This window comes from Aptenodytes forsteri, unplaced genomic scaffold (genome assembly GCF_000699145.1).
Source record: "Aptenodytes forsteri isolate BGI_AS27 unplaced genomic scaffold, ASM69914v1 Scaffold82, whole genome shotgun sequence".
NCBI lineage: Eukaryota > Metazoa > Chordata > Aves > Sphenisciformes > Spheniscidae > Aptenodytes > Aptenodytes forsteri.
The window spans coordinates 12,875,823-12,891,765 of NW_008795490.1; the positions used below are offsets into that span (position 1 = coordinate 12,875,823).

Sequence of the window (15,943 nt, forward strand, 5' to 3'; positions counted from 1 at the left end):
CGCTGCCCCCCCCCCCCCCCCCCCAAAAAAAAAAAAAAGAAAAAAGGTTGATGGCTGCCATGACTTCTTGGCAGTGTAATAGTAGCCCCTATCTCAGGTCTGTCTTTCCCCCAGTGCAGGGTAAAACTGTTGATGTTGGCTTCTACCAACAAAAGGAGAAGAAGAAATAGCAGGAAAATGAGGAGGGAGAGAGGTGGACGCAAAGGTTAAATGGAAAGCAGTGGTTTGGCCTGGCACATACCAAAGTTGGTATCTGGAGTTTTTGGTGCTAGTGACAGGCTAGAGTTGGAGCAAATACCCAGGAACAGCGGGATGTGAGACCAGGTGGCATTTGGGGATCTTCTAGAGTGGTTGAAGTAATGCAAAGCTGACTTGAAGGTGCGAGATGGACTTAGCCTCCAGAAAAAACAAGTGTTCAAGGTTTTAGTTGAATAGAAACTGCCTTACAATACTGTGTAAATCCTCTTTCACCCCACCCCTTGCATATTCTACTGGTTAATTATTCCCAGAGATTAGGAGGTGCCAGGCTATGGAGACGGCAGTTCTCCTGCAACCCGAGAAGGTGTTTTCTTGCGTTTTGTAACTGTGTAGTAATTGGAATATCGCTAGGCAGTATTATTTACAGTTTTCCTTTTAACTTGTCGGAGTCTGATAATTGAACTGAGAGATTGATTAAGAGACGTGAGCATCACATAAAATCATGACTATTCAATATGTTAATCTTTCTCCTTTTCTACTTCTGCCACTGATATTTTAGAACGCTAAAATACCTCTTTTCTATAACTGCACAAAACTTGACAAAATTTGGAAAATCCTTTTTTTCTTTTCTTTTTTGTCCTTTTTTTTTTTCTTTCAGGGCTACTGACAGACAAATGTTAAATTCTTCTGGTCCTGTGGAGCAGAAAAAATATCTGTGCTCAACTGAAAATGAAGAAGGACTAATTGATCACAGAGTGCTAAAGCAAAAGTGAGTTTATAATGCATTTACTAAAGTTTCCTTACCTTTTGAAAATGACATAAACACTTCTTTTTGCTTTGTTAAGACTAAACAGATACCTTACAAAAAGTGATCTTAATTATTGGAGGCCAGGTTCAGGTATATCCAGGTATATTTAGAAAACGGCAGGAGCAGAAATTTATTAGGATCTGACTGAATGAAATAGTCTAATGGTGGTTTGTTTGGTTTTTGGTGGTTTTTTTTCCTATTCTCCGTCCTTGCTCACTATCTCATGTTGCCTCATGCAGAGGGCAAGATACAGGTTTGTCTTTTTTTGTCTAGTTTTTAAAAATACTCTTTTACAGATGTGTTTTTAACAGCAATCTGGCAAATTAATCACTACAGAGTGGAATATGGCTATAAAAAAAATCGTGTGCTTGAGGCACCTTAAATATAGCAGTTGGGAAGATAGGCATGCTGGTTCCATTTGCACACTCATTTTCCTTGGCTATGAAAATGAGTCGCCTTAAAAACTGGAGGCGAAGAGAGGAGATTTTGTTGTGGGTTTTTTTTTCTTTTTCTTTTTTCCTCCACATGCTTTTCCCCTTTGAGATGGGCAGTTAGTGTTCAAGAGTGCCGTTCCTCTTTCAAGGCAATTGTCGTCTTGTTTGTGAAGCTTTCTCTGCTGATCATTATCCCCCTTTATTCCTGCCTGCTATAATTTCTCCCCCATAGATGTGACTGATGGCTTCACCATCAGTCTGATATTCTGAGATAAGGGGAGGTCTTTCTGTAAAAATGTCTATTTTATCCCTTTAAAAAAGTAACAAGGTGTTAGGGATAAGGCTGTCTGGGAACAGAGGAGAGGGCTTAGTGAATCACATAGTTAACGCTTTTAAAATAAAGTCCTGCTACGTGCTTCAAAAGAACGAAACAAAAATCCCAAACCCAAAGGTTCTGTGAGCATCGTTGCCAGCGAAACAAACCTAAATTACTTAAAAACCTCGGAATAAACCATTAAAAGGATCTTGCAATGATGGTTTTTAGCCTGTACTCCTAAAGGATGCTTATTTTTAATTAATGATGAGTAATTTGCCTTGTGCTCTATAAAGAGTTTTAAATGGGTTGGGTGAATCAGCGTAACCCAGAATAGACTGGCTTTAGGAAATGCTCTCAGCAAATGTTGTCAGTAGTAGCTTTCAAAGGCCCATAATGGCCTGCTAAGGGAAGGGGGCTGTGAAAGAGCAGTGCCAGCTCACCTTGGGGCGAAGGCGCAGAAGAGGAGGGAAGTCTGCCGCTGTAAATGGAAGTGCCCCTTCTCGGTGAAGTAGTAGATGCCCTAAAAGTCAGTGGAGCTGTGATGATTTGTAGTCTTGAAGACCTGAGTAAATTTTATGAGGGCTTCTCTTTAAAGGTCAGATGAGAAACTGGCAAATGTCTTTCTCCGAAACAGCTGTTTTAACTGACTGAGGCCGAGGATGGAACTGAACAGCCCTTGCACCCATTAACTGCTGCACTAGGTTCATCCCAAGCTAAATACTATTTTTGGAGGTGAATGCTGCTGTTTAGATAGGTCTATGACTTGACCCACACTGATAAATGCGATATTATAGAGTTTAGGTTTGATTTTTTTGTTTTTTCATCTTCTTCCTGCCTTCCTTTCCTTACAGTACTCACTGCATTTTCGACAACCGATGGAAAATTTTAATGTTTTATATGCTTGAGGGGATTATGTCGGCTATAAGCAGGTTGTGAAGGGTTGAACAAGAAGTTTGTTTTAGGAATTTGATTATGGGAACAGAAAAAGTTGCTTTGACTATAATATAATGATAGCTTCTTAGCCTAGAGTATAAAAGTAACCCCCCTGTCTATTCTGCTAATATACTCACTTTGAAAGCTGGGTGGGTTGGTTGGTTGGTTTGTTTTTCACTCGTGTTCCAGTCTATGGACTTGTGTGCCATGGTGAAAAGTGGTTTTTCACATCAGGCTAATGGTGGCTAGTTTTTGTATTTTGGCATAACGTTAATCAATATTTCTGTTAGATCAACTAGTGGTTTTTTTCCATTGCTTTAAGTTTGGAATGTTTAAAATCTGTGCATGTGTTTCTCTCCCCTAGCCTTTCATCTTAACTAATGGGGAAAGGGAAGCTGTAGTAATACAGGGAGGTGGTTCTGCAAATAAAACACTCTACTGCCTTATTCTGAGTAAGAAGGAGGGTGGGTACCCGTTTCTCATCAGCGAGGCCAGATTTGGAAGAGCAGCTAAGGACAATGACGACTTCCATTCTTCCTTAGAGGGTGTTCCCACCTCACCCACTTATTTGGTGGCAGAGCAGTTCATATCAGCACTTCTAGAGTCAGTTCTGCCAGGTTAAAACAGTCAGTTCTGTTAGTTTAATTCAGTGGGGTTGGTTTAAACGTGCAGTTCAAAGGATCGATATTTGGCCAGGGTTACACTTGTAGCCTCTGTCTCCTCATTCATTTCATCCAATCTGAAAAAGAAGAACTTAAAATTTTGGGGGTTGGGGATTTTTTTGGGGGGGTTGTTTGTTTTTTCCCCAAAAGACCCATGCAACTACAGCTTCAATAGTGGGCATGGTTTTGCTTGAAATGAATTCTTCGGTGCTTTTACAGATTGTTAGCGCTGGTGAATTGGCTCAAAGTTTCTCTGTATGTTTCCTGTGTAGGTAGTCCTAACAACTGTGTTCAATACACTCTTCTGTATTACTAAATATTACAAAAATATCAAAGACTGTTTAAACACAAAAAAAGAGTAAGTGGATGTAGCAATTGTATAATTTTTATTTTTGTTGTATTGAAATTGTGCATATGTATGACCCGATGAGGTTTGCAGGTTACCCCAGTGGAATAACTTTTAGCTAGCAACTACAGAAGTAAAAACAGCCAGTCTGTCTGTTAGTCTCCCAAGAAGATTAATCTTGAAGCAGTGCTCTTCTGTGAAGACAATAAGATAGCTACAGAGGCCGATTCAATAAATACATTTCCCCTATACCTGCTTTTCTGTATCGGAGTACCAGCAGTTTGATGGCTCCTGGCAGCCTGGTGTTTATCTTCTTGCTAAGACAGAGGCTGTCATTACTTGTAAATAGCTGACACTACTGTGAAAAACCAACCTTTTATTGGTTGGTTTATACGTCCTGTCTGCTTTTCCTCAAGGTGTTTGTTTATCAAATGACATCCCTAACGTATCCCTTTTTCACTGTTTCCAATATGATGCTCAAGTTGTTTTCCTTGAAGAGTGATGTCCTGGTACAGGTTTATTTGCACATTTATTCTTTCTATAAAAATGTGTTCTGTAGTTCTAGAGCGTTGCGTAGCAGATTTACTGTCTGAACACCTAAGTAATTTGCTCAGGGCAGGCTTATGTGCACAAGCAAGATAACAGATCTTCTGGCCAGCCTTGACAGCCTTGAACTTCTCTATTTACTGTGAATTTGGAAGATGTGGTCAGTGCTCAACTAAACCTGGGCCTGCTAAGTGTTCATATACCAGTAAAGCCATTGCCAGCATTGATGGTATATTGGTGGTGGCGCCCACATAAACTTGGGCTGATACCAAGGACAATGAATTGGAAGATTTACTTGGAAATAAACTTGGCTCCCATCTCCAAGATGGCCGTGCCGGCCTGCATGGCTGCAAACTGCCGTTCATTCATTTCCTCAGTGGAGCTGGCTTGCCTGCTGCAAGCCCTCTCCAGGTCAGGCACCCACCAGCGTGCACTAGTGCAACATTTGAACTAGTAACACCCCGCTGATAGGGACCGGAGCTGAGCAGAGCACGGAGCCACATTAACAATGGTGTGCATCTCCTTAGCTAGGGCAGTCTCGCATCTAGTTCGGTCGGACTGCAGGCAACTGCACTGACTACTGGGTAGCTGCATCTCAAGCGTGTCTTAGTTTTGACATGTCATTCTGCTAATGATATTTATAGAGCTCCTTCCTTTGCTCCCCCATTACCCACACGTTGATGCTGTTGGTCTGTGTTTAATGTGTTTTATCAGAAACACACTTATGTTTGTGCTTTAAAAAGGAAGAAAAGAAAAAAAAAAGAGAGTAGCTAGCCTGAAAAATTGTCGCTTAGTCAATTATTTCAGATTATTTTGCTCCCTTTACACAAGAGAGCAAATATTACTTTTATATGTATGCATATATACACATACGCAGCTATAGTCCTACAAAGAAAATCTCAGCTGGACTGTGCCTCTTATATGTAACTTAAGGTTTCTGCATAGAAACTAGAAAAACAGACATAAAAAAAAAAAAGTTAAGTCTTTGTGAGCAGAGCACGGAGCCACCTTAACAATGGTGTGCATCTCCTTAGCTAGGGCAGTCTCGCATCTAGTTTGGTTGGACTGCAGGCAACTGCACTGACTACTGGGTAGCTGCATCTCAAGCGTGTCTTAGTTTTGACATGTCATTCTGCTAATGATATTTATAGAGCTCCTTCCTTTGCTCCCCCATTACCCACACGTTGATGCTGTTGGTCTGTGTTTAATGTGTTTTATCAGAAACACACTTATGTTTGTGCTTTAAAAAGGAAGAAAAGAAAAAAAAAAGAGAGTAGCTAGCCTGAAAAATTGTCGCTTAGTCAATTATTTCAGATTATTTTGCTCCCTTTACACAAGAGAGCAAATATTACTTTTATATGTATGCATATATACACATACGCAGCTATAGTCCTACAAAGAAAATCTCAGCTGGACTGTGCCTCTTATATGTAACTTAAGGTTTCTGCATAGAAACTAGAAAAGCAGCCATAAAAAAAAAAAAGTTAAGTCTTTGACAATGGTCAGTAGTAGAAGAAAGGAAGTACTGTCTGTTTTGTTCAGAAGTACAGAAATCAGGTGCTTCCTTTGATGATACCATTACAACAGCTAATGTTTAGGGATTCCAAAACCATAAATTGCATCTAGCCCATTAATTTTAGCAGTAATCGATTGAATCTTTCTTCTATGAATTTGTCTCAATATGTTAAGTCTTTGACAATGGTCAGTAGTAGAAGAAAGGAAGTACTGTCTGTTTTGTTCAGAAGTACAGAAATCAGGTGCTTCCTTTGATGATACCATTACAACAGCTAATGTTTAGGGATTCCAAAACCATAAATTGCATCTAGCCCATTAATTTTAGCAGTAATCGATTGAATCTTTCTTCTATGAATTTGTCTCAATATTTCTGAAGCTATTTATTGTTTCAGTAGTAGATTCCCCTGTTGAATGATGTATCGTAATAGAAAAATAACTTCTTTATTTTAATGATTCCTGATAATTTCACTTCAATTGCTATTCTATCTTCATAAAAAATGTTATATTTGTGGGTTTTGGTTTGTTTTGTGTAGAGTTTGGGGGAGATTCTTTAAATTTAGGTTTTCAATTTATGTGGTTGTGAGAATTTCTCCCACTTTTTTTTAAGTCATCAATTCATGTCTGCACTGCAGCAGGAAGCTTAAGAATACTAACTTAAATTAAAGAAAAAAAACCTAGAAGACTCACAATAATATTTTCTCTGTGCTTGTTGCCTCAATGTTTTGGAAGTCAAAGCAACTGGACTCATGGTTTTGGAGCACTTGAGGTCAGCAGAGCTGAATTTACCGATATGGTGCTGTGAGTCTTCCACGAAAGTTTGCAGGGGAAAAAAAAGTTAAATCTCCTTTCTTCCACACCAGAAATAAGGCAAGTCTTACAAATTACTTGCAGGAGATACTAACTGCGTTGCCTTGTTAAGGTCTAGCAAAGTCATAAAAACAACAACAAAAACCCTAAATACATAAAATTCTTTGGATACAGTATAACACGTCTTTCATGGGTGAATGCAAATAAATGCTGTTTCATTAAAATGGCCTGATTTAGCTGGCAGTTCTGTCAGTCAGATTCCCCAAGGAACTCTTTATCTCCCCCCATCTGTAACCTACAGCTGCTGCCCTCACATGAGGTGGAAGTGCAGAGCCTTCACTTACGTGATGCAGCTCCTCAGAATGGAAATTGTCAAAAAATCGTGACTCCCTCTAAAAGAAGGCTGTGTCTGCATCTCACAAGCTTACAGACAAAATTAATCAGCTTTAAAATAACTTTGTGCTCGTACTGAATGTGATGATTTCTATAGCAAGAGTACTGCAGGAAAAGCTGAAACTGGAGCTGCTCTGGGAAATGGGCAGCTACGGTGTGTCTGTCAGCTCCCGCATCCTAGCCTTGCTGAAGCTAACGCTGCTGCAGGTAGCTTCTTTCTCAGTCTAAGGGATACCTGCCCCTAATTTAGTGGGAACTGAAAAAGTAAAAGATATCATCATGCACGAGGTAGGCTGCAAATCCCAGGCTTTAGGGAATAACTGGGAGACTGTGCATTTGTGCTGGAAAGTAGGAAACGGCAGTGAAGCACATGAAGGGAAGTATGGGAATCTTTTAGGCACAGATCTCGGAACTGCGAATAGAAAAGAGCGCCCTATTTTATCCTACTATTGAAAGGGGAAAAAGTTTCATTTGATATTTCATCATCTGTCGTAATTTCTTCCTTTTGATGGAAATAACCTTTACAACCTTAAATATTGTCATAAAGTTGAAAGCATGTAATACATGTGTTAGTGAAACGGAACATTTTCTACAGCTACAGACTTTTCTTTCCCTTCACATCTGCAAGCTCCAGGTTTTGTTTTCTCTTCTGTTTCTTCCTTGGCTTTGTAGACATGGACTCTTTTCCAGCCTACGAATCTTCAGACAGGAGTCTCTTGCTGATGTTTGGTGTAGACATGGGAAAGGCTAGACCTTCACCTGTGAAAAATGGGAATCTATTGAGGCTCCACCCATGTGCTGAGTTTTATCTTCACGTGCCAAACGTGGTAACCCATTGATGCCAGCAAGGTTCTAATCAACTGTGATGTCCTCTGAGTTACTGGGACCTAAGCTGATTCAAGATGTCGCAATGGGTGCCAGAGACTCATGGACTTTAGTAAAGTAGACATACAATGAGAAAAGCGTGTAGCACGCAGTGTATTTACGCATGTGCTCAGCTGTCCTTTAAGTCACTTTTTAAAGTGAACTAAATAGATACAGGAAACTGATCCTTCTTACCAGTATGCTCAGAAGCTTAAAAATGCCAAAATCATATGATCTAGTGTTTGAACCTGTTTCTAGGTCTCTGCTGCACTTTGCACAGCTATCTTGATTGAGCTGTCTGTATTGATGCCAAGATTATTTTTACTGACTTGTAACAGCTAATTCAGGCAGCTTTGTGTCTCTGCATGAGGTTGCACAAGACGCTGACCGTGCTGACCATGATCTAAAACCTTCATCGAATGATCCGGGTGATGCTGCAAGTGTGTAAAATCTTTGCCTTTTTAGCAGTAAAACAAGATATTTCCTGGGATTAGGGATCCCAGGGGTTATATAATGCAAATAGGTGGGGTTTTGGGGGGTTGGTTTGTTTTAGGGGTTTTTGCCAGCTGAAGGAGACAAACTGCTCCTCCCAAAATGATGTTCTCTTACAGTTTTGTGTGTCAGTAAACAGGCTGTGTGTGAGCAGTGTAAGGCTGTAATAGAGCCAGAGAAACAAATAGCTGTGTGAAGGAGTGCTGTGACTTAGTGCAGTGAGTAAAGTGGTCATCTGCAAAAGCTGAGTGGTCAAAAGCTCTGTGATTAGTTGTGTCCTTGCTGAGGAGATGCTTCTTAGGATGCAGTTCCATACTGCAGCTAAACATAGAGACCAGCTTGCTTCCTCTGTGCTGGTATTTGTCTCACCTTATGGGCAGCTATTTTGGGGACCTAAACAGTGAGAACACTAAACCAAGAAGAAAAATGAAGAATTTCATCACTGTAGCTCCTTGAAGTAACTTGCTGCATGGTTAGAGGCTTCCCAGTACCAGTAACAAAGGGGTAGAGACACGTGACAGTGGGGGGAGAGGGGGACTGATATTTGGCAGCAGCTAGCCATTGGATTGATTTAGCTGCAGCATCAAATATCTCAAGAACTGAGAGAAAAGAAAAGATGTTGTAATTTGCGTTTTGGGATCTTGATCTTACCTCTGTCTCAGGTTAGCTAGAAGACCAGAGAAGGATGGTTAGAAACAGGCTATGTATGTTTGTACCTAAATCTCTAGCTGTAATGCCGTTCTCCACAATCAAGAAAGGTCTTGGCTATATGTATAAATAGCAGTGCACGTACAGTGTAACTGAATTGTTCTTTTAGTTAAACAAGTTTGCACGTGAGCATTTCTGGGGATAAAGTTTAGTGTGGAGTTGTGTCTCTTTTCAAACCAACTTGTATTTCATTGTAAAATATTACTGCACATATTTAACATGACTGCCCAACAGCAGTGATTTCAGCAAAAGCTAGTAAAATATTTAATCTCTTGCACTGTGGAGACTAAAGGAATTTTTGGATCTTGTTTGGACAGCAAGGAAGTGTTTTCTGTGTTGGGCAAGGCTGAAGAGAAATGGAATTTGGAGTATTTTTGTTGTACTGGCAAACGTGAAAGGACTGGTGGAGGGGAGAGTTACCATGCCTCCCTGGCTATTAGCCATCCCAACTCCAAGAAAATTTTATTTTCTTCAAGTAACTGAGTACAGTTCAGTTTGCCTGAACTGAACCTGCTAAACTGTTCCACTTTTTGAAATGGCAGTTCAGCTTCACTGGTATTGGCAACAACAGGAATTTCAGCGCTACTCAGCCACAAATTACTGCACGTTTTAAACTTCTGTACGTTATTGAGCTAGTTTAAAGATAGCATGTTGAACATAGTATGTAGTAACTTGCAGCCTGTCTGCTACATCACTTTCATCAGTAAAGTTGGTGGAAGCACAGTATTCAAACTCATAGGCTGCAGAGCTCCTCATTGATGCTACATTGAACATCTGCACTTTATTTGCATAGGAGGGATTTCCAAGTGATTTCAGAATCTGGGTTTGGTTTTATTTTCCCATTTGTGTATTAATTTATCACCAAAAAAGGACATGAATGTGTCTGTGTGGATGTTTGTCACTTCTCGCACAGCTTTTCCTTCTTTTGAGACCGTAAAGTACTAGTAGAAGTTCACTACAGTTTGCATCTACTGTTAACCATCTGTGTCCCATAAAATCTGGTGAGCTTAGAGAGACAACAGCCTTGGCCATTTTGTACCTGTTTTGCATGGGGACACGGTAGTGCTGTTAGTGCTGCTGCTGCTGTTAACATAACTATGAGGATCAGACGACAGTACCCAAATTATTTTTTTCTTTTTCAGCACTGCATCACAGTTTGCAGTAGTGTTGGCGTTGGTAAAGTTATATCATGGCTGTAAAGCTTTTACCAGCCTGCAAGCTACCAACCTACATTAAAAGATGCCAAGATGGTGCGGCAGCATAACCAGGTCAACAAGGTTGAGAGTTACAGGGTAATCTACTCAAGAAGGTATTGAGGATATTACTGTAACTACAGGGGTCTAAAATAATCTGCCTCCCAGATATAATCTTTCAAAGCGCTGTAAATTAAGCTATTGCAAATGCTCATCCATTGGTATTGCAGTTGATTTTACTAGCCTAAAGATATTGGCTACCATGGGGCTTTTTGTGGTTTGGGCTTTTTTGGTTGGGTTTTTTTTTTTTTTTACATCCTTATCTGGAAGAGGCTGGATAGCAAAACCTTCCAATGAAGACCTTGCTAAAACTCTTCGCAACTCTTATTTATATACCTAGCTCCTATTTATAGGCTACCATAGAGACCTTTAGGAGTGAAAACTTGTGTGTGTTGACTGAAGTCTAGCAGTATTTCCCTCCATAACTGTCATAGACTCAAAATCTAGTGCAGCTTGGGAGGGACACCAGAGCATGCCTAGTCCAGCCACACATCTTTGTGTGGGAGCTTTCACCTACCAAGTGCAGGGTTCCTAACTTGAGACATATACAGTGTAGATTTCAACAACTGTGGTAACTATCTTAATTTCTTTCATAATTAGGGGAGAGAAATAGATGAGAGAGAACATCTGGTCTGATGTAGGTGTCTTCTCATTGTTCTGTCATCTTCAGCGATGTTTATCTCTCCTCAGCGAATATAAAGGGAATGCAGACGATTAATTCAGATATAGATATCTGTATGTTTATACCATGTTAGCATCTACATTTGTCATCTATAGCGACAGCATTTTGTTTTAAAAATTCTTTTAAAAGCCTGATAGCTGTTTCCAAATTGCTCTCTGCAATTTAAGTTAAAGCAAACATAAATTGCAGTGATACCACATAGGTAACAGGACTCTAGTTGTCTTTGGCACCTCTGGTCTGGACTACTGTGACTGGGAAGCTGTCTAGGGCTGCCAGAACCACTCCACCTTTTGGGTGGCACTTGATTGACTTCCAGCTCAATTTATCTCTACTTTTCCCTGTGTTCCTTCAGAATGAGGGTTTGGCAGGCTCTCAGGAGGCAGGAAGCACTGGGGTAGCCGGTGGTGATACCCTGCCCCAGGCTCGCCCCAGCTGGGGTGTGACATTTGTAAACAGTGCTGATGGTCCTCTCGGGACGGGAGCCGTGGGTGCTTACAGGCTGTGTCCGCTTTGTTCCAGCCGCTGTGCTGGTAACTGCCTTCACCCGTGTGTTGAGAACCGCCGTCATCCCTTCCATGCTTTCCCCTTTGGGAGGACAGTCTTAGCTAATGTCGTGTATAGTATTTTATTCAATTAAGTTGTTTACTTACTTTTGCTAGTAAGTTAGCAGAACTGGTAGGAAACACATTATAAATGATTACAGATAAAGTTATTTTGCAACAGTAGCAAGTCCCCAGTGACTTCCTCCGCTCTGCCTTCTGCTTTCAGTTAGTGACCACCTTCTAGTGTCTGCTGATTAAAACATTTCGCATTTGACATCTGGTTTTAACCCCATATGTTTTGATTGCAGCTTTTGTAGGTAGTCTTTATGGAGAAACCAAGAAAGCAAGCCTCGAATTTCTGTAGCAGTAACTTTGCTTTGTGTTGAGTTTTTGCTTGTATTTTTCTTTCCTTCTTGCCTGCGTTCCCATAGAAGAAGGACGCAATCATGATGATATAATCTTTTCTTTTACAGAAAAAATCTGAAATCATTTTTTGCAAGATACAAGACATTGCAGTGGACGAGTTCTTATGCTTTGCCAGACTTCCCTTACGATGTCAAGTGCATATTAGCAGAAAAAAAATGCCCTGATCACAGTATGCGAATAAGGATTATTGAATTTTTGCAAGCAGACATGACAAAATACCTAGAAGGATCACTGTGAGTAAACATCGTTAGATTTATTTGGGGGCATTACCTATTGGCTGCAGAAGTAAATTTTCAAATGGATGTAAAGCCATTCTCTTTAATATGCTTGCTTAAATAGAGGAGGCTAAGGGCCTGGAACCTGTTGAAGTCAAACAGGAAGATTTCATGCGAACCTTAAAGCTGTTCCCTTTGCTGTTTGGAGGGGAATCGATAGTCTTGGAAAGAGTCAGTTTGATGTATATCAGTTGTAGACTCCAGCCAGTGTCTAATACTGTCTAGAATACCAACTATTTCTTTTACATCTCCATTTTGTTTGCACAGGTATCCAAACAGTCAGCAATATAACGTTGTTGTCAATGCTCTACTGCAAGCATACCCATTCCTCGATGAAGATGGGAATGGCTTTGTAAGTATTGTAAAATTGAAAAATACGGAAATAATCCCCCCCCCAATCGATCACAAGAAAATAACCTAGTTCAGAGGAAATAAGTATAAATTTCTTATATACTTACTGACTCTATTCAGCACTGTAAGCTTCACTTTGACAGGTTTGGCAAATCACATTCTTATTTCATTATATTAATTAAAGATTAATCCAGTCACAGTGATTCCTCAAAGCCACTGTGAGATCATGTACACCTGTACATGAAGTCCCTGGTTGCTTTTTGAGTACAGTTTCTTTCTGGATTGATTTCCCCCAAAGGATAAATTTAAGTAAATGTGACATAGTTTTGTTTTTAAAAACAAAGAAGCCAAGCCTTTAGAAAATTGTATGAGGACTAACATATGACTGATGCTCTTGCAATGCATTATAATCACTTTTGTGTTAGATATCTAGCTACAACATGTAGTAATACTACTAGTTTAGGTATGTTGGGAAACTAGGCCTAATTAAAAAAAAAAAAAAATTTAAAAACACTGGTTGGGATCTCAGTGGGGATGTAACGGAAAGCAATGGAAGGAGATGACTTAAATTTGAACTACATTTTTTCACTCTTGTGATCCAGAATACGTATCTGTGGTCTCAAAGGGCAGTGTTAACCTTTTACCTTCACATCATTGCTTTGCCATGTGATACTTTTATAGCGTCTTGTAAAAGTTTGTGAGACTCAGTGGGGATTGTTAGCTTTAAACGTATATAAATACGTATCTTGTGTACACTTACTGCAGAAAGCAAAATAATTTTGAGAATTTAAAAAAAAAAGTGAGGATTAAGGGGTGGCTATTCTAGTTCTCCCCTGAGCCCAGGCATTGTAGGAGGGAAGGGACTAAAGAAAACAAACTTATCTCAGAAAGGAGAGAGGGAGCAGAAGGATCAGAGAGCTACAGTCCACCCTTATTTTCAATCAGGATTCCTCTCTGAATACTCCAGCGGGGGTCCCTGGCCAGGGTCCTGGGTGACGCTACAGCTTCATCTGGCTCCCTTTGTGAAGGGGAGCTGGAATGACCTTCCGGGTGGGTCCAAAGACCTTTTTACAGCCTTTAACTTTTAAAAATTGTTTTTAAACAGAGGTTCTTAAGCAAGGTTTTCAAAGGGCTTTCATTGCAGCAGGACTGTAGACTGAGTGAAACTACTTACAGCTCCATTCTTTGGGAAATGGCTCATCGCTTCCCAGATTGATCCCAGAATTGGTGCTGGCAGAAGTTGTGTGATGGGGCAGAGACTTCAGAGTTGTTCTTTATCTTTTGATATTTCTCTCATGTTTGCTAGAAAGCATATCTGGCAGAAACCGCCATAAGTAAGTGAGGAAGCTGGAATTAGCAGTTTGCAATATTGCTAGCCTAACGCTTCTGAGCCAGCCCCTCTCTATTGCTTGAGGCAGGAAAAAATGCACTAAAGGTGTATGTCTGTGTGCTTAAGTTTGGAGGAGGGGGTGAGGATGAATTACTATTTTTATTGGCCCTACTGTTAGACATTCTGTTCTTCCTTCACAATCGTAAAGGCTATAAATACTTCTTTTTTCTTGATCTGAGATAGATGTGCGTTACAACAGCAACAGCTTAAAACAAACCCTACAACATACGCACAGCTACTTAGCATGAGGTTTGCAGTAAAACTGAATTCATATACCTTTAAGAAACAAATGAACAACAACAACAAAAAATTGGCTAGCCACCATTTTTTCCTCTTTTCTCAGAAAAAGTGTCTTCAGCAGCTCAAAAGAAGTGAAGTTTTTTGTAGGCTTTTCTTTTAAAATTGCCTCAGGCTAGCATGGGACTGTAAGAATGGCTGCTTTCTGTTCCTGCTAGTATTGAATCACAGGTCTTGTAGGACGTAAAGCATTACTTATTGAGAGGTTTTGAATACCTTAACCACCATTCTTTCCTCTTTTCTCAGAAAAAGTGTCTTCAGCAGCTCAAAAGAAGTGAAGTTTTTTGTAGGCTTTTCTTTTAAAATTGCCTCAGGCTAGCATGGGACTGTAAGAATGGCTGCTTTCTGTTCCTGCTAGTATTGAATCACAGGTCTTGTAGGACGTAAAGCATTACTTATTGAGAGGTTTTGAATACCTTAAACTTGTTTATCTATAATAATTAGACAGTTGTTATTACAATTTTTGAATAGTACAGTGAAAGTATTTAAGAAAACTATCATCAGTAAAGTAATTCAGAGGTTAAAGCAGAAAGCTCTTTATTTGGGGACTGGTAGCTAAATGTAGAAAAGGAAAACTGTAACGAGTGTAGTATTTTAAGCAAAAATGCTAGTTACATTAGTTATTTAATAACTATATCTAAAAACTTCTGGAGATGCAGTTCATACAATGTTTTTGGTGTCTACATTGGGAAGAGAATAGCGCTATGGAAGTTCTTGTTTCTTTCTGGGGACTCCAAAGGGAGCCTCGGGTGACCAGCTGTGCACAGATGTCTGTGTTTGATAGATAACCCCCTCCTTTTGGTGTGTTGTAAGGCTGGAGAAAGGGACACGCCAAACATGGCAATTCAGCTGGGCAGGCCTCTGAGAATAATGGTTTCCAGGACTGGTAGATTAATAAAGTTATCTGAGCTTATTTGGAATGCCAACAAACATTTTCAAGTATTCGGACTTTTAATTTCTTGTCAAAGTTACAGGAAAAAGGAATAGTTGCATGCATTTCAAAAAAACAAAAGGGCTGAACGTAGTTTGGGGTACTAAATCTTGCGTTCCTTCTGGCGTGCTGGAGCTCGCTTCTGCCATCGGGTGTTTTCCTTTCTGCCGTGCAAAATGCTCTATCCCACTGTATTGTTAATGGCGTTAATTTATTGCTCTTTATTTATTGCTGTGCTATGTCTCGGTTCCTAGATTCAGTTAAACTCTAAATTCATGCTTAGAAGGAAAGCAATTGCTTACCCTTTGGGGTGGAGGAGCAGCCGCAGCGTCTGCTGCGGTCTGCAGAAGGCTGCAATAGTTCTTAATGAGATGCCCTGAGAAGGCCTGTCAGTGGTGCGATTTTATTTTTAACTCGCGAGTCTTATGGTTTGGAGCCCTTCACCAGAAATGGATGTGTCTTGGCTGCTGGAAGGATGCAGTGGAAACTGTTCTGGGTTCTTCCACGGCAAGTATGCACGCCTGTGCGTGCCGCGGGTGGGTGGGGGCAGGCGGTTGGGCTTTCTGGCTGAGAAAAGGGAAAGTTCATTCCGTGAGAGATCTTGACATTCCAGAATTAGCTTTTTCTTCTGACCAAGAACAGAAAATCAGAACGTAAAGAACTTGATGTAATAAAAAACTTGGAGAAACTTTGAATTGGAAATGTCAGCACTTCTGTTGCAACGTTTTCATGGAAATGAAATAGCTTGGAAAATTGGAAAGGGGAAAGATCTGA

At 40.2% G+C, this 15,943-nt stretch overlaps 1 protein-coding gene across 1 annotated transcript in view; it reads left to right on the top strand.

Moving 5' to 3' along the window:
* Nucleotides 1-15,943, top strand: part of SAMD3 (sterile alpha motif domain containing 3) — a 41,533-nt gene that overhangs the window by 4,215 nt on the left and 21,375 nt on the right. Inside the window, exons 3-5 of the mRNA XM_009281586.1 lie at nucleotides 857-967; nucleotides 11,973-12,158; nucleotides 12,468-12,552. Of these exons, the coding sequence (XP_009279861.1) occupies nucleotides 857-967; nucleotides 11,973-12,158; nucleotides 12,468-12,552 (382 nt within the window). The remainder of the gene's footprint in view (nucleotides 1-856; nucleotides 968-11,972; nucleotides 12,159-12,467; nucleotides 12,553-15,943) is intronic.